Source organism: Borostomias antarcticus (genome assembly GCF_949987555.1).
Source record: "Borostomias antarcticus genome assembly, chromosome: 25".
Lineage (NCBI taxonomy): Eukaryota > Metazoa > Chordata > Actinopteri > Stomiiformes > Stomiidae > Borostomias > Borostomias antarcticus.
The window spans coordinates 9222004-9240455 of record NC_140258.1 but is presented as its reverse complement, the minus strand read 5'-3'; the positions used below and the strand labels follow the sequence as shown (position 1 = coordinate 9240455).

At 45.9% G+C, this 18452-nt stretch overlaps 2 protein-coding genes across 5 annotated transcripts in view; both read left to right on the top strand.

The window, feature by feature from the left end:
- prkn (parkin RBR E3 ubiquitin protein ligase) overlaps positions 1-915 on the top strand; it is a 51741-nt gene extending 50826 nt beyond the window's left edge. Inside the window, exons 11-12 of the mRNA XM_084458930.1 lie at positions 301-418; positions 699-915. Of these exons, the coding sequence (XP_084315056.1) occupies positions 301-418; positions 699-808 (228 nt within the window). The 3' untranslated portion in view covers positions 809-915. The remainder of the gene's footprint in view (positions 1-300; positions 419-698) is intronic.
- Positions 916-9873: 8958 nt separating this feature from the next.
- Positions 9874-18452, top strand: part of ubr2 (ubiquitin protein ligase E3 component n-recognin 2) — a 28960-nt gene continuing 20381 nt past the window's right edge. For all 4 annotated transcript variants that reach the window (XM_084458936.1, XM_084458939.1, XM_084458938.1 and 1 more), the window contains exons 1-4: positions 9874-9967; positions 15852-16111; positions 17417-17495; positions 18192-18302. In XM_084458936.1, the coding sequence (XP_084315062.1) occupies positions 9884-9967; positions 15852-16111; positions 17417-17495; positions 18192-18302 (534 nt within the window). In that variant the 5' untranslated portion in view covers positions 9874-9883. The remainder of the gene's footprint in view (positions 9968-15851; positions 16112-17416; positions 17496-18191; positions 18303-18452) is intronic.

The following is an 18452-nucleotide window of genomic DNA, read 5'->3' as shown; positions in this document are numbered from 1 at the left end:
GCAACATATCTATGTATTTAGGTGTACCCACAATCAGCCTAAATCCATAACTCTCCTCATTCATCGTAGAAATGTTAATAATGATAACTATAATGGTAAATGATAACTAATGATCACTAACTGTACTGGGTCTAGTAAGGATAAAAAACACCAAGAACATGTTACACAAAGACATTTCACATTATATTCCCTCTCTCCTGTCTATCTTCTGTGTGTGTGTGTGTGCGTGTGTGTGTGTTTGTGTGTGCGTGTGCGTGTGTGTGTGTGTGTGTGTGCATGTGCGTGCGTGCGTGTGTCCAGGGTTACGTGGTGGATGAGGAGGCAGCTCTGAGGGCTCGTTGGGAGCAAGCCTCCCAGGAGACCATCGATGAGACCACCCGTCCGTGTCCAAAGTGCAAGGTTCCAGTGGAGAAGAACGGTACCACCCTCTCTCTCTCTCTCTCCCTTTCTCTCTGTCTCCCTCTCCCTCTTCCTCTCTCCCTCTCTCCCCCTCTTTCCCTCTCTCTCTCTCCCTCTCCCTTTGTGTTGAGGGGAATGTGAAATAGTTGTGCCATATCTCTACTGTATGTCTAGCTACACCATATATGCATACATACATCACACCTCCCTTCTCCACCTCTCCACTCTTCTTTGTCTAGTCCTATCTACAGTACCGCTCCTTGTCTGTGAAGTCATGTCCCTGTGCTGTGTGTTCCCAGGTGGCTGCATGCACATGGTGTGTCCGCGCGCCCAGTGTAAGTTCGAGTGGTGCTGGCTGTGTCGTGTGGAGTGGAACAGGGAGTGCATGGGCAACCACTGGTTTGCCTGACCCGAGAATGGAACTCTACTCAGGAAACTCAATCATGGACTATGACGCAGTTCCCACTTTGTGTGTTTCTGTATGCGTGTGTGTGTTTGTTTGTGTGTGTGTGTGTGTGTGTGTGTACACAATACTGTTTTTGAAAGCCACAATAAAGCTGTGTCTCCTGACCCTTCAGAAACACTCGGAAGCTGTGATGTCATTTGTATGCCATCACTCTCCAGTCATCCATGTGTAATGGAACAAGGCCATGGCTTTACCTCAGTCACACAGACAGGGCCGTGGTTTTACCTCAGTCACTCAGACAGGGCCCTGGGTTTCCCTTAGTCACACAGACAGCAGGCACACAAAATGCCATTGTTTCCCTCAGCTGAAAGGCCATTCTCTCATTTGTGTATACCACACAGCCATGTCGACGATGTCACCTTTACCAGACTTCTTCCTGCTATCATTTCTTGGAAGTTTGACCTTGGTCTTTGTGTTTTCGATGGGTGGTGTATTGACTCAGTTGTGTCCCTTCTTTCACACTTTCTCTTGACGTTTGCTCTTCATGTCTCCACCCGCTTGTTACAGTATTCTGCCATAATGTAGTATATTTGCTGCCTGTCAGCAACATTTGCAGAATATGGTTGCCATGGCCAACCATGAATGCCAAACAGCCTTGATTCATTTCTACGGCTGATGTCTGATTAGATAACAAAAACAATCAACTACAGTTTGATAGGACCATAGGCAAATATCTAGACATGAAGTGATTACTTGGACGACACATACTGTAAGTCCTTGCACATACTTGTCCAATAGTGATTACAAGTACTATAACTGGCCCCGTTCTGTCCACCCCGAGCACACATTAGATAGCAGAGCCATAAACATGCTCACACACTTGTGTTTAAGTCTAAAGAGGTTAGACTAACTCCAGGGCTGTTAAACATTATTGTTGCTGTTGACCTCAAGTGCCTCTCAGGTTTAAGAGATAATGGTTGTACAGGTTGTGTAACAGAGACATACTGTAATGTACTCTAGCGTTCAGGTACAGGTTGAAGCAGTGTTCACAAAAATCAAAAATCGGCAAGGGAGAGTGGTTTGGGTTTTCCTCGCACCCAATACCTGCATGACAACACTATACCCCTGAATCTGAACTCTACCTGGCCGGCTATCTAGCTTGTGTTTGAGTGTCGGCAGAACAGCACAGCACGGTGTCAGAACTGCCGTTGGTTCTGAACCGCGAAGCCTCCAGGCCTGGAGCGGACTGCAGGATGAAGAAACGGAACCGGATCGGTTCTACGGGCCAGGACAACCCAGGACTGGAGATGAGTGACACGGTAAGAAAGAAAGAAGAACGAAACGTTGAAAACCTTAGATCCAGATGTTCCTTTGATCTACTACTCCTAACTCGTAATCAGACTACTTTCATTTGGCCCCAGTTAACCTAAACGCACAATTATTTGATCAAATATAAACCATCTATGTGTGTAGTAGACAGGATTATGTATCTGAGTGTATTGTTTCATCTACTATAATGTAGGCTACAGTACATCTACAGTCGTCTGTGTGTGTGTGTGTGTGTGTGTGTGTGTGTGTGTGTGTGTGTGTATGTGTGTGTGTCCGTCCGTAGTCAGAGCGTCCACGCATGAGCTCTCAGAATTCTAAGGCATCTGTGTCGAGTGCCGTGCGGGCAGCTGCCCAGTGGGCATCCTACACCTGCAGCCGCTGGAAACGAGCTGCCCGCAAGTGTGTGAGGACAAAAGTCACAGGTACACTATAGGTACCCCCTCAGATACACCACACACACACACTGACACACACACACACACACACACACACACACACACACACACAGCAGTATCTCAAGAGACGCCACACTCACACAACTGTCATTCTGATTACCAGATAGCCATGCACTACAGTATCTGTGTACAGTAGATACGTTTTGAATATACATGTCCAAACATGCCTCTCTCATGATGTGTGGATAGAATACCCTGATCAACCCCTCTAGCTGCCGTCGTGGATCAATTTTTCCACATTTCTAACATTCTCAGAATGAATTATCATTCTATTCATGTTTAAAGGGGAGTTATTGGAAAGCAAGTACAAAGGCCTGGCCTGGGATGAAGATGCCGTTGACGGAGAACAACGCCTGGACCACAACAGGCGCCTGCTGGACCACTTCAGAGCGCTGGCTGACAGTGACCAGGACACTGACGAAGTGAGACCCGAGTCACCTAAAATGCAGATACAGCTCTTGAGGTGTAAATGTATACCGTACTGAGCGTTGGTGTCGGATGGTATAGATGAATGAAGTGATGCTGCACATTCGAAGCTCTTTGATGCGAAAATATTTATTGAGACATAATTAAAGCCAACGTTTCACAATAGGTGGCTTCATCAGGGTAATCTGATGTGACGTGGCGTCCCTGTCGTGTGTGCTGCGCTTGTGTGTGTTTGCAGGTCGACCTTCAGTATCTGAATGACGTGATCGCTGACGGAGCTGACCCAAACTGTACTGACAGATATGGACAGACTGCCCTGCATGAGGTGAGGGAGGAGCCTGAAAGGTTTGATTTACACTTCGTAAGACCTAGGTCACTAACCGCTCTCAGTGACCCTCTCCGTGTGTGTGTGTGTTTGTGTGTGTGTGTGTGTGTGTAGATCTCGAGGGCATGGAATGTGGACGTGATGCGTTTCTTCCTGGAGAGAGGGGCTGACGTCCAGAGTGCTGACCAGTACGGGGTCACGCCCCTGCACGTGGCGGCAGCGCTGGACTATGACGACATGATCCACTTCCTGCTGGAACGGAACGGTACCATGTGTGCATACCTGCGTGGGTCTGTGTCTGTGTGTGTGTACGCGCGCGTGTGTCTGTGTGTGTGTGAGTGTAGATGTGTGTGTGTGTGAGAGAGAGAGAAATAATCCATTTGATGTTCTTGTCATGGTACCGAGTTGATGTGTAGTTGTAGACTGAGCCAGCGTTGCCCCCCCCCCCCTCCCCCTCTCTCACAGCTGACATAGGTGCCCGGACCACCCAGGACCAGCAGACCCCGCTGCACTACGCCGCCAAGAATGACGCCGTGGGGGCGGTCAGGCTGCTGCTGGAGCGCGGAGCCGACCTCTGCGCCTGCGACTACAAACAGAGGACGGCTCTACAACTGGCGGCCAACCTGGGTACACTACTGTATAGATACTCCACATAGGTGATACTGCACCGTGTAAACTACTAGAGTACAACTGTGCGTGTGTGTGTGTGTGCGTGTGTGTGTGTGTGTGTGTGTGTGTGTGTGTGTGCGCGCGTGCGTTCAGACCGCAGTGAGGCTGCCAGGACCCTGATGGAGCTGGGGGCGGATGCTGGGGTGAAGGACTCTGACGGACAGCTATGTATCAGCGCTATGATTGGCCGGATGACCCCGGTGGTGAGTGAAGATCCGGCCCCGTGTGTCGGACCCAAATAAGAATGTTTATACAGTTCCAGTATGATGCAGCTCTATACAGTCCAGGTGTAATGGTCCATGCAGTTATAACTTAGCTGTGAGCTGTCTTGCTAGGCTCATCTGGCGCTGAACCAGTTCCACGTGGAGGACCGCATGACCCGGCGGCAGTTCTACTACCTCCACCTGCTGGAGCCAGAACCAGCCTGCAAACAGAACCCACAGAGCACAGGAACCACAAAGCAAGGTACAGAACATGGTCTACTACACCAGATCCATATATAGTACATGTAAGCCTACAGTATGAGGATGTGTCACATGTCTTTTTGCCTTCCAGAGAAGATCTCTTGTGAGCCTACTTCACCAGTAAGTTATTTTTCATACGGACTGAATGAAGTGAAAATCTTGTATTCCATGCATTAGAAATACTAGAAATACGGTTCGCTATGTTGAGGAGCAACGTTTACTCTGTCTCTGTCTGTCTCTCTCTCTCTCTCTCTCTCTTTCTCTCTCTCTCTCTTCTCTCTCTCTCTCTCTCTCTCTCTCTCTCTCTCTCTCTCTCTCTCGTGATAGTTGGAGTTCATAGTGCACCAGGGGAAGCTGGATCTGATCATGCACCCGGTGGTTCTGAAGCTCATCACTGTGAAGTGGAACCTCTACGGCAGGTCAGTCTGACTGTACTCGTCCACTCCTGTCCACCCCTCACTTCCAGTCCACGTCTCAGTCTGACTGTACTCGTCCACTCCAGTCCACGTCTCAGTCTGACTGTGGTTAAACGCCCCAGGCCCCCGTCCATCAATGGGATCCTGTCTTGACGCATACTGTACCTGTATATGGTGACTTGGTAGAATGATGGCGTCTGTACAGGTTAGGGGCTTGGATCCTCCTACTCCTCAACTTCTTCTTCATCGTTGCCTGGACGACCGTTGCCATCTCTGTTTCTGTCAACCACGAGGAGAAGGCCTATATTTTCCCTGAGGTGAGAGAGCAGCGAGAGGCAATGTTAATATTAAGATGATGTGATACTATGTGTCTGTCTGCAGATTGAAGCCAATCAACCAATAGCCCCGATAGAATATTATATTAATATCACACACATACACACACACACACATACACACACACACATGCACGTTCCTCTACACTCCCCCCCTGGGTCCCCTGTAGGACTGGTGGCGTGTGCTGGTGGTGGTGCTGGCGTTGCTGCTGACGGTAGAGGAGGTGTGCAGGGAGGTGGTGGAGATGGTACGCTCCAAGAGGAAGCTGCGCAGGTGGCAGCGGTGGGCGGAACGCCGCATCAAAGACGACCTGCTCTGCATGCATCCCATGTGGCCAGAGGTACACTTGATACTCTGCTGAGACCAAGACGACAGGTGGCAGTTCACTTCACACATCCCAAGCTTATGATGGGTTGAAATGACAGTTCTGGTGTGGTGTCACATTTTGTGTCCCTGTCCCAAAGGAAAAACACTTCCTGGAGGAGCAGCTCAAATACGTACTGAAGATGAAGGGGAGCTATTTAAGAGACCTCTGGTAAACATGTTAATAAACAGTCATTTTGTAAATCTTGGTCATCTATATTAACAGGCGAGCATATGATACATTATGGCTACAAGGTGTTTCACTTGACCTGCCAGCGACTACAGATGTGAACTAGAAATGGTGCTCAGAGAGCACAGACCTCCCTGAATGCATTTCGTGGTGCTGTGCGCGCCAAAATTTAATGGGTTCTGAATTGGCCCATGCTACACCCCTACACCGAGTTTCATGAAAATCGCTCTAGTAGTTATTGTGTAATCCTGCTCACAAAGAAACACACCACCGAAAACATTACATCTTGCCCTGCGCTGTCGCTGGGGCGGAGGTAATTAGCTTGACGCTACGTAATTATGGTGTAGGTATGGTGCATCAAAGGTTGACATTTATGTTTGAATTATACTTTCATTGTACCTTTTAAATAACGTTTTCAAATTAAGTTTTTTAATAAATGGTGCAGATCTAATGTATTTGTTTGTCTCCCAGGAACGTGTTTGACTGGCTGGTGTATACTCTATTGATTGCGGTGTTCGGGATCCACGTGGCAGACATCTTCCTGCCGTCCAACACACTGCGAATCCTCAGCCTTCGTCTCTTCGCTGTGGTCATCATCTTCCTTTGGCTCCGGTTAATGAAGCATGTCAGAGCGTTCAGGTAACCATCCCCCGCCGGACTGAATCTCAACCCATACTCTTTATAAAGGAACACCCGGTCACTGCTTTAGGTTCCCATAGCAGCGTGTGCTGTGTGTGGGGTCGCTCAGGCATGATTGTAACACCTGGTTAGTGTTCTAGGCCGACTACACCTGGAGTTGTTCTCAGGTTGCATGATAACACCTGAATAATAGACCCCACAGGTGGCCTCCACCTGTTCCGAGACTTGATTACCATGGCAACGTCTGGGTTATGCCGACTAGTCACAGCAACAATGAAAATGAAATTGATACTCCAGTCGAATTGATACTTGGCACTCAAGTCGAAAAGAAAATGTCGTGAGGACAGCATGTTAACATATTCATTTAAAAATCAAACTAACGATCGATACCGCCAAACCGTTATTTACGCAGCAGTCTTAACAGAATCTACTGTTGTATTTCTAAATGAAATGGTTAGAAAAGAATAGTTTCCACCCCTTGTCTACCCTGATTCAGGGTGATGGGACCTTTCATCGTCATGCTGGGGAAGATCGCGGGCGATGTGCTCCGTTTCCTCTTCCTCTACATAGAGATCTTCATACCTTATGCCTGCGCCTTCTGGATCATCTTTGGAGGTGAGAAAGACAACACCAGCAATACGTCCCTTGCATAAAACAGACCCCCAACATACAATACAGTACACACACCTTACTCTTTCTTTGGTGAAGTCATCCACACAACTGTTCAGGCAGAAATAATTCAACATGCTAAAACGTAGAAAATGTTTTACAGACATATATGTCTGTGTGCATGTATGCATATACAGTATATACTGTATGTATATTATTTTACATATTTATACAGATTGTATGTATGCATATACAGTATAATGCTGTATTATACTGTATTCATATATTTCTTGTACTCTTCTGTGTGTGTGTATTCTTTACTCTGAATATTCTTTACTCTGATCTTTTCTGTACATTCTCACTGCTGAAATGCCCAAATCCCCCCAGTGATTATTAAAGTTAATCTTATCTTACCTTATTTTATCTCATGTTGTCTTCTATGGTCTCACATAGACAGACCTTTCTCTACACTTCGTTTCATACTGTGCCAGGGAGAACACTTTAAACCAATCACAATCAGTCAATATCAAAATAGTCAATGTCGGGGGGGATTGAATCTGATTGGCCACTGGAACCGAGTGGTCCCAATGAGAGGCTTATCTAAAAAACCTCCATCTGTTGAGCCAGACTATCTCCTCCCTGACCATGCCCAGGCCTGGCATCGGTGCCCAGTATGAAGACTGTGCCCCAGCTCCTCTACAGCCTCTACCGGATCACCCTGGTGGACGACTATGAGTTTGATGCCATGGTGGCGGAGGACTCTATCATGGCCCACTTCTTGTGTGGCACCTTCCTGGCCCTGTCCTCCATCTTGTGTGTCAACTTGCTGATCGCCCTGCTCTCGGACACCTTCCAGAGGTACAATATATTTGTCTATAGGCTGATGTTTTCCTTAAAGGTGGTTCAGTTTATACTGTAGGTACTGTACAGTCTATAATGTGATGTTTCTACCAGCCTTTGGCTCGAAACGTCATTTGCATTTACAATATAAAAAACATTTTTAATGACAGCTATCTGGTGTGCGGAACTCTATATTTTTTCCTGTGTTCCAGCACCCAGCCTTACAGATACAGTGGATTGTGCGTGTCTTATTATTATATATATTTTTACTGTGCAGTCTATACCATTGTGGTGGCAATAGCTCAGATTCAGGATGCATATCCTAACTATTGAGTTTCTCAATGTGTGTGTGTGTGTGTATCAGGGTGTATGACAATGCACAGGCCAATGCCGTGATGCAGCAGGCGGCCATCATCCTGCAGGTGGAGGAGTCCATGCCCCATCTCCGTCGTTGCTATGACAACCAGCACATCCACCGGCACTGCGCTCCGCTTGGGGAGTTCTACGACGATGACATCAGCACTGACCCACGACAACACGAGGAGATGAAGAAGATCACCACTCAGATCAAGGTCACTGGGTCATTTATTGTATTTACTTGTAGGCCTATTCAAACTGTGATTGTTCTTGATGTGTTACATCATTGTCCAACTACAGGAGACCCTAGATGAATACCTGGATATCCAAAAAAAGGCCAATGCCATAGATCAAGGAAAGCCTGACAAGAGTGACAGAGAGTCAGGGTAAGTAAACCCTCCAGTTTACATGAGAGCATACACACAAAAAGGGGTATTGTGTTAGTATTATGTTATTCACGGGCTGATGTGTCAATATAATTGTAATCCTCTCACTCCTCCAGAAGGAGGCACTCCTCGTCCCCTGTTCAGACACCAGGGGAGCAGCTGAGGACCCTGCAGAGGCTCCAGATGGACCAGAACCAGCAGAACCATGACCTCACCGCCCTCAGGTCTGACATGAAGGAACTGCAGAGCCTGATCCAGCTTCTGATCCAGTCCAAGTCAAGCTCATCAAGTCAGTACCTCATAGCTCTCTGGTTCCATTTATTATATGGGTTAGACAAACAAGAGAGCATTTCAAAGTCAAAGCAAAAATCATGAGATCATGTAAATAAGGTGCAGCTCTTTTTCTGAGAGTTATATTAATTGATTCCGCTTGGATCATGACCTGCTCATTTGAGATGACTGTATCAAACGCTCTTGTCTGCAGGTGAGAGCTGTGGTGTAAAGGAACCAGACAAAGAAAGTCAGAAGCTGTAACGGCAGTTGAGGAAACATCACAAAGGTATTACCAATAGTGCCAAGTCATTCTTCCTCTTACATAGGTTAGTAGTCTACTCAAGGTATTTCCCAAAGTCCACATACCTTTCCATCTAATGGTCGTTCTCTCTTGTCTCCAGTGCCCCAGGAGTGCAACAGGTTGAAGACTCCTCAATGCCAAATCGCACAGAACCAGAACATGAGATCAACTTCCCTCAACCTTGAGCAGCACTTAATGTTTTGCTGGATGCCTAAATGTTGTGAGATTATTCAAATTATTTATTTTAAAGGATTCAAATAAGCTTGCATAGTTTGATTGATGCCTTACTTTGTTGAATGCCCACAACCATGACTGTTGTGCATGTGCAGTGTGAGTCAATAAAAATTTGTTATATCACTTTTTGGGGACTTAATGAATAGCTGTGTGTACTGTATGTGTATGGGGGGGCGGTATTTAATACAGTGCGTATCATCATCATCATGACCACCACCACCACCATCATTGTCATAATCATCACAGCGAGGCCCAGTCAAGTCCCACCCAAACAGACAGTCTCACACACACACACACACACACACACACACACACACACACACACACACACACACACACACACACACACACACACACACACCAGTGTTTTCCATTAGTCAGCTGAAAAGTTTCCCCCACTCACTCCCCTTGTACAAACGGCTGATTTCCGCTTCCTCCGACGGTCTGGGGAGTAGATGGAGGGAAGATGGCGGCGGCCGAATCTGATCGCGAAGTCCCGTCTGCTCTCTGTACCGAATTCCTCAATTTCTCGGCCAAGGACACAGCCTCGGTAGGCGACAGTTTGTTCATATGCACCCGTGTGATGCCTGTTTAACTTGACCCGAAGAGAGGGTTGCTTCAAATGCGCTATTAGATACATTTTTCTACTGTCATATTTTTCTCATCTCGACTTGTTTTTCAGCGATGCGAAGAAAGGCTGGCTGGCTGACTAGCTAGCTAGGCTAGTGCTAACGATACTAATGGTGCGTTCGTTTGTGGTCGGAGGTGGCAAGTCGCAAGTGGCAAAATACCTACCTCCGACCTGTGTGCATTCGAGCTATATACCATTATATCACAGTTACCTAGTTATATCTAGTGCATTCGAGCAACTGGGAGCTGAGAAACATATCCGAATTTGCGACGAGGAAGTGCGAGTTCATGCGGTGTTTTATTTAATCATTCCTAGTAGCAAGTCGCAATTTGCCACCTCCCAGTTATAAACGAACGCACCATAAAGGCGAGCTAGCTAGCTAGCCACCGTATCTCTTAGAATTGGACCATTTAGCTAGAATTTCGCGCTGACATTTAACAAATGTGACAGCTATTACTCTATCTTCTTCGAAATTAGATAACCAATACCGTGTCAACGTCTTTGGTAGCTCGTAGCTTTCAATAATATCGATACCGTTACGGTAGCTACTGAGAGAAAAACAGGAAAACATCTCGGATCTGGTTAACGTGACCGTTAGCTCTCTCTTCAGGTGGAGTTGTGGATAAAAAAACAGTGGTTTTAACCATGACAAATACTTTCCAAATGCTAGAGCAAGCTAAGCTTGATTATCAGACTGTAATCTCGCTAATTTATAAACTGCAGCCTGCGAAAGGTCTGGCTTGGCTGGTGCCATGGTGGTGGATAGGTCTGGCTTGGCTGGTGCCATGGTGGTGGATAGGTCTGGCTTGGCTGGTGCCATGGTGGTGGATAGGTCTGGCTTGGCTGGTGCCATGGTGGTGGATAGGTCTGTCTTCAGAGAGACGTCTCAAAACTGGAAGGTTTTCTAGCGAAATAGTTTCCAGGTGGATGCTCTAACTACTTAACAGGTCTATCTTCAGAGAGACATCTCAAAACTGGAAGGTTTTCTAGAGAAATAGTTTCCAGGTGGATGCTCTAACTACTTAACAGGTCTATCTTCAGAGAGACTATCTTCAGAGAGACTATCTTCAGAGAGACTATCTTCAGAGAGACATCTCAAAACTGCAAGGTTTTCTAGTGAAATAGTTTCCAGGTGGATGCTCTAGCTTCTTAATAGGCTAGCTTTAGCTACATCTTTGGAGTGAACAGTGGAAACGAACCAAATAACTCTAAAACGTTAGTGCTAGTGGCTTTGTGCAATAGCTAGGCTTATGTGATAATTTTAAGTGGACAAAGTTATGTCTGCAAAGGACCTTAGTCATTGCCAAGAGGTGGATGTAATGTGTACGGCTGAACCCTATCGTTGGGGTTAGTGGGTCACAGGAAGCGTTGGGTTTTCCTGACCCAATTTAAATCAGTGTTTGTAGCATAATGCTGTTGTGTAACCTGTAACGTCGGTACAGGCTATAGTGTATCAGCTAGTAGGGGAATTCAGAGAAGTCGTTGTTTCCTTTTGAGTTGGGTCATTGTCGGATCTTTCTGTCTACTATGACTAAGCAGGCTTATTTGACAAGCACTGAGGGATATTTTTCCAATTTAAATGCAAGCTGCAATGAACTGGTATGAATTAGGTTAACCTACAATGTAACCTACAGACAATTAAGTAGTGTAGTCTGTCTGCTGCCTTCTGATAAAATTCAGAATCAACAATAGTTCCACAGTAAGGGATCATAAACATGAAACAACATACAGGAATAGTAGCCCTAATGCTCTCTCTGTAACAGAAATGGATAACCGTGGTGTCTACGATTATCTCGACAACTGGCCAAGTTGATAATCAGCAGGTGCATTCCTCAGCACCTGTGCAGTGTCGATGTGAAGTTGGTTGGATCAGTGGTTGTCGACGGGCGCTGTCTGGTGAAAAGTAGTTCCTTGTGCGGTAGGGCTGTCAAATAAATATTCGAAAATGTACATTTGATTAGTAGGCTACAGCGAAGCAGCGTGTGTCACACAGCCTTCCGAGTCCTGCCCATCTTCTAATCATGCCAAAACACATTGTTGGTGTTCGTTCTTTTCACATGGCCCAAAACTGCCAAACGACAGTATCTATTTAAGTGGCGAGGAAATACCTTACTTCTGTAAGATCCAAGCGTGTCTTCACGGCAGCCGACAGGCAACATTGTAAACAAGCACTAAATACGATCAACTGGACCAGCACTATTAGGCTATAGACTTGTTTTGTTTTCAGTTAGCTAGGCCATAGGCCTAATAAAAGGACCCAGGCTGTTTGCACTTAATGGGTCTGTCCCAATTCAAGGGTTGCATCCTACCTAGGCCAGATTTGAAGGCTGCTACGTCACAGCGGGGCGACAAGTGCTTTCCCAATTCATTCAGCCTATGAAGAGTCCTCCGAATGCAGCCCACAAATGCGGCCTACTTTTGATGAATTTGAAGGATACAACTTATGGATCCTTTGCGGACTGCCTTTGCGGCCTCCCTCCCAGAATGCGTTTTGGTCCGGATGAATTTCTGTACCAGCCGCCATTACTCAGATTTTAAAACGTTTTTAAACCGCTTTGATGTTAATATTATCACGTTTTAATAAAATGTCATGCCTGATAATACCACCATAGAATCCCAATATGTGGAAACTTTATCCAAATTACGCCTGTGAGTTTAGATAGATGATTTAGATAGGCATTTTTTCGGTGTTGTTTCCATAACAACCTGCCGTCGGCATTGGGCATCCACTGACTTTTTTGCGCTTTTGCAATGGCTGGAGATGCTGCTGGTGCCGAGACAGAATACACTTTCAAATGTAAGTATTGGGTTTCAGAACACTCAAATAGCTAACAATGCAAATTAAATAAACAAGTAAAACCGGCGCGGCACACTTGACACACGCTTGGGGCTGCCTAGGCAACAAAATGACGAGTTGGGAATCCTCCGTAGGCTAGACCATAGACATAATAAAGAACTTTATTCTTATTCAGTTATGTCTATGGGCTAGACCGTCCCATTTCACAAAACGTTTACATCCGGCCTACCTGGCCTGAAGGACGCGACCTACGTAGGCCACGTAGGCTGCGACCTAGGTAGGATGCAACCCTTGAATTGGGACAGATCCAGAGTCACCCATGTTGACTGGGTTTAATGTTACTTGAATCCCGTGAACACAGAGACAGAGTTGGTGCTTGTTCTTAACAATAGGAGGAGAGCACCCTCTTGTGGTTAGAACTGGTCCTGGCAGTTCCATTGTATGCGTCATTTTTATGCAAAATTATATAATACCAATAATCTAATATTTGATTTTCTGAAAATATCTAAGAGAAAGTTAAATACCATTTCTGAGCTCAGTTCACAGCCCTATTGTGTGGCAGGATACATTCCCGTGCAGTGCTACGGTCAACCCGATAAGGTCAACCCAATAAGGGACGTTATGCTGAGTTGTTTTTCCCATCTTGCTTGCAATCAATGCCAAATTGTTATTTGGGCTGTGCAATAAAATCGATACAGCAATACATTGCAATATTTTTTTACGCAGTGCTGTATCGATTTTCCACGGTGCAGTACCATTGATACATGAAAAAATATTCACAAGGAAAATATACAGGACAAGAAGATAAATGGCTCAAAATAGATGCATAGATATTATCTAAAAGTTACTGCGACGTGATTGATGGAAAAGGTCTTGCATCGATTGAACACCGATTTTGATGCGCTAATTTAATACGCTCGCTAAGGGTGGATTAGTGAGAGGTGATACGACATTCATGTGATGGAAAAAGTTTGGAGCGATATAAGAATGTTATGCATGCTTAGAATGGATCTATAGAGTTCCCACAAAATTATTTCTGTCTTGCGCATATCAAAGATTTTCACTTCAATAGATTGGCTCATGCCCAATAGGTAGGGTTGCAAAATTCCGGGAATATTCAAAGTTGGAAACTTTCCATGGGAATTAACGGGAATTTATGGGAATTAACGGGAATTTATGGGAATTAACTGGGAATTTGGAGGTTATTTATACCAACTGCATTTATCTTGTCACAAACAGACAGTCATAAACATAAGTCCTTGAAAAATCTTTCAAAAACATGTTAAACTCTCGATTTCAAAGACAAGAAGCGCACCGAGGGGGTAATTGGTGTCCGTTGGTGTTCTGACATCAAATTCGCCGCAAATTATGAATCCTGTAGGGTTTTATTGATCATTTTATGAAATCCATTGACTTGTATTGAAGCAAAAAATAAAAACATGTTACTAGAAAAAATAATATTTCCTGCAGAAAATGTGTGTGAATGCTGAACAGCTGAAACGAAATTGCAAAAGCATTGCTGAAAATGCATAGCCTAAATGGGGAAAAATGGGAACTAACCCATTTAGTCCACAACACACAGCTAAAAATATTTTCATTTCATCATCTTTCACTCCGTCAGAAAATGTCCGCTAGCCGCGATGCTAATTTTTGCTATGTTATAGTCCATTAACTTATGCTAAAAATGTTAGCGATCTAAAAGTCTATTTTTTGGGCTTTTGGGGTCTTTTAGGAGGGGCAGGGTAATGGTAGGGGAAACACTGGTATCTGTATCGGGGCTGATACTGCGCTCATGTAGCCTACTCATACTCATAAGAATGTCCTAATATCGTACATTCTTACTTTTTTCCAATCACTTTCGGAGGGTCACACCTTTTTGTCAGAGCGAGTGTCACACCATTTTCGTTCAGAGCACTCTAAAATCCTCCATTGACCCATCATTCTAAGTAACGAACAGTCCCTAACATCTAGTGCCTCTGTTACTCCTGCTGCTAGGCCTACTATATGCCGAGATCCTTTGAAATGTACTAGACTAATTGCTTATAGGCAAACTACACCTCAGCACAGTGACAATGGGGTGTGGGCAAGTGTGGTCCAAACCTCTAGCTATCTTTAATAAATCAGGTTATCCACATTGTATTGTGGCACAATAATTTGGCTTGTGACTGACTGTGTAACCCTAGAGGGGTTGGTTAGGGTAAGTGGCCTAGGCCAATATCCAGATGAAAACAGCAGGGGGGATTTCAGGCTGGTGTAGCAGGGGGCTGAAGTGCAGCAGTAATTCAATACCAGTGCAGAGAGGAGGAAATGTATGAAGGTGGGTGTGTGTCTGTCTTTGTGTTGAGAGTGTGAGCACAGACGCGTGCTTGAACCCCTCGGCCTTCACACTGGCATGACGAGCTTCTACGCCGCCGCAAGCGCACTCTCCCAGCGTTCCTCACCAGTCTGCTGCTGCGCGTCGGTCTGACTGCCGTCCCTCTCTCTGTCTCCTGACTCTCGGCCTTCTCTATGTGGAGGACCCTGATTCCAGGCTGTCTCACCTGCCGGGTGAATCCAGGTCTCTTGTAGCCGGGTCTGTAGATCTGGCATCTAACTCCACCCTCTCAAAGGCTCCACGTTATGCAGGAGTGTAGCTGTGTTAAGTCACTCAGCCTAGTTTGTACTAGACCTTGATGAGATTGATAGGCCCCATATCAATAATGTTATTCAAAGTACAGTTTTAGTAGCCTACATACTGAATAGGTTTTGACACTCACAATTTATTCAGTATGTAGGTTAGCCCTGAGTTGTTCTTTAAACAACGCTATTGCTTTGAGGCCTACCTTGCCTACCTTATTGATAAGGTGTGTGTGTATTCATGTCAATCAATAAATCCCTCAAGCAACATCAAACGGAAGTCAGATTTTGCATTGATTCGCTCGTTTGATCTGAAACTTGATAACACAAGGTGAACCTCTGACGATCCTTTCTCTCTCAACCCTCCCCGTCTTGTCCTCTACCCTCCAGAAATGGCTCCAGGTGTCGGACCTGCCCAAGGAGGTATATCAGCACCTGGCGCGCTACGTGCCCAAGATCTACTGCCTGGGCCCCAACCTGAACCCCCAGAGCGAGGACCTGCTGGCCCAGCTGCTGCTGCAGGCCCCTCTGGAGTGGTACCTGTGTGGGGAGGACCCCTCCACGGGTCTGGCCAAACTGGAGCAGAGCAACCAGCCCTCGCAACTCTGCGGACATGTCTTCAAAGTGGGAGAGCCCACCTACTCATGCAGGTAGGAGGACAGGCAAGCCATGTACGTACACACGCGCACACACACACACATACATACAAAACACCCACAGGGTTTTAGGGACAACAACGTTGGATACTCCCTTTTCTTGTCTTGGTCAAGTGAATTAGGTCATGTTGGTGCTGTGTAAGTCTCCAAGGCAAGGCCACACATAAGCCCTGACGAGCAGCAGTGTCTGGAGCCTCAGCACTAGTCCAGGTCACTTCCTCCTCTAACTACAGGTAGTTCAGCTTGACAACACTGACCCCATATCCTCTCTAGTTTGTCTTCAGTGGCAAACACTTTTTAAAACAACTTGTTGCATTTATTGTCAGTGAATTCAATGCACTAAGGGGCTGATTTACTAAATGGTAAATGGACTGCACTTATATAGCGCTTTTATCCAAAACGCTTTACAATGGCCTCTTATTCACCCATTTACACACACATTGACACACCAATGGCGGCAGCTGCCATGCAAGGTGCTATCCTGCTCATTGGGAGCAATTTGGGGTTCAGTGTCATGCCCAAGGATATTTTGACATGTGGACAGGAGCCGAGATTAGAACCGCCGACCCTGTGGTCATTGGATGACCTGCTCTACTGTAAGTAATAGTACCAAATAAAGTTTTCTTGAGCAAAAGCATGTGCAAAACTGTTAGCACATGCATAAAAATGTCCACGGTGCTCTACTAACGGGGTGCACTGAGGATGAAGTCGTTCAAATGTGCGAGATACGTGCCTTTTCCATTTTTGTGTGTTTGCCGATGAGATTGCCCAGTCCAGTTTTTCCGGTGTGCTGTCTGGGGTCCTGAATGCTATGTCGTGCAGGATAGACCGGTTTGGCTGAAATCAATTTCCAAAATGCAAAACCCTAATTTAAATATAGTTTTCCCCTGACGTCATTCACACAGTTACATCATTAGTCACTCTTTGCTGATCACCTGTAATAAGTCAAATTAACAAGACGTGCAATCTGTTCGAATGGACACAATTTAGCACTCTTTTTTTTAGGATCTTAATAAATCAAGCCCTGATACGTGTATTAGATATACCTTTATGGTAATGTGATCATACGTTTGACTTTAAGGGTAATGATTATGATTTTCAGTTAACACACTTTTGTGAACACACGATTCATAGTGTTGCTTTCTAATGTCTTCCTTGCTGTTTTGTTTGTAGAGGCTCACTAATGGCACGGCCGCTCCCCGAGGCACCGTTGGAGTTCATGTGTCACATTATCTCTCTTCCTCCTCTCACGCCAGCGGTCTGTGGAGAACTCAGCCTCTTTATCTCCCCCTCTCCCAGGGAGTGTGCTGCCGACCCCACCTGTGTGCTGTGTATGCAGTGTTTCCTAGGCAGTGTGCACAAAGAGCACCGCTACAGGGTAAGAAAAACAACCACACACACAAGTTAAACATTGCGAGAGTCACTTCAAAAATACTTTCTCCCCAGACCGATGAATTTGCCCAGTATATAGACCGGTCGAGTGTTTATTTGAGTATGGACTCCAGTACATGGAGCAGGAAGTCTCTGGACGGTGTGTGAGAGGTCACCCAGTGTCTGAATCTGGGGTGGGGATTAGGGCTAATCCCATTTGATTTGGCGACTCTGCTGACATGCAGGACCCAGCGAACAGGCCAGCCTGCCTGAGTCAGTCACCCTCAGGCTTCTTAAATGGTGTCTGTCTTGGTGTACACACACAAACGGACACGCACACACACACACACACTCGCATGATACAACAACTTCAAGTTCATGTCTGACTCTCTCCATTCAGGCAAATGCATATACTGTAAAAGCCAAAGGACCCATATAGTGTAGGTGTGTTTGAGGCTATCAGTGAGAATCAGACTGTGTGTGTGTGTGTGTGTGTGTGTGTGTGTGTGTGTGTGTGTGTGTGTGTGTGTGTGTGTGTGTGTGTGTGTGTGTGTGTGTGTGTGTGTGTGTCAGAATAGCTTCTAGATCAGGGCTCTTGAAATCAACTCACTGTCTATTGCAGATGACTCTGTGTGCTGGCGAGAGAGAATGTGTGTGTGTGTCCCAGCTCTACCCCCTCTCATCTGTCTGCCCCGCCCCCCAGATGACGACCTCCGGGGGAGGAGGCTTCTGTGACTGTGGAGACACGGAGGCCTGGAAGAAGGGTCCTTACTGTCAGAAACACGAGCCCAACATCAGCGACGCCTCGCAGGAGGTCAGGACCTTATGCACGCACTCATGCACGCACACACACACACACCTTACTCACTAGTGATTCACAGCTCACTCATTATAGCTGACTGTTAATTGAAATCAGTGTGCAACACACACATTCATTTCATACATTTTACATGTGGGGACATAA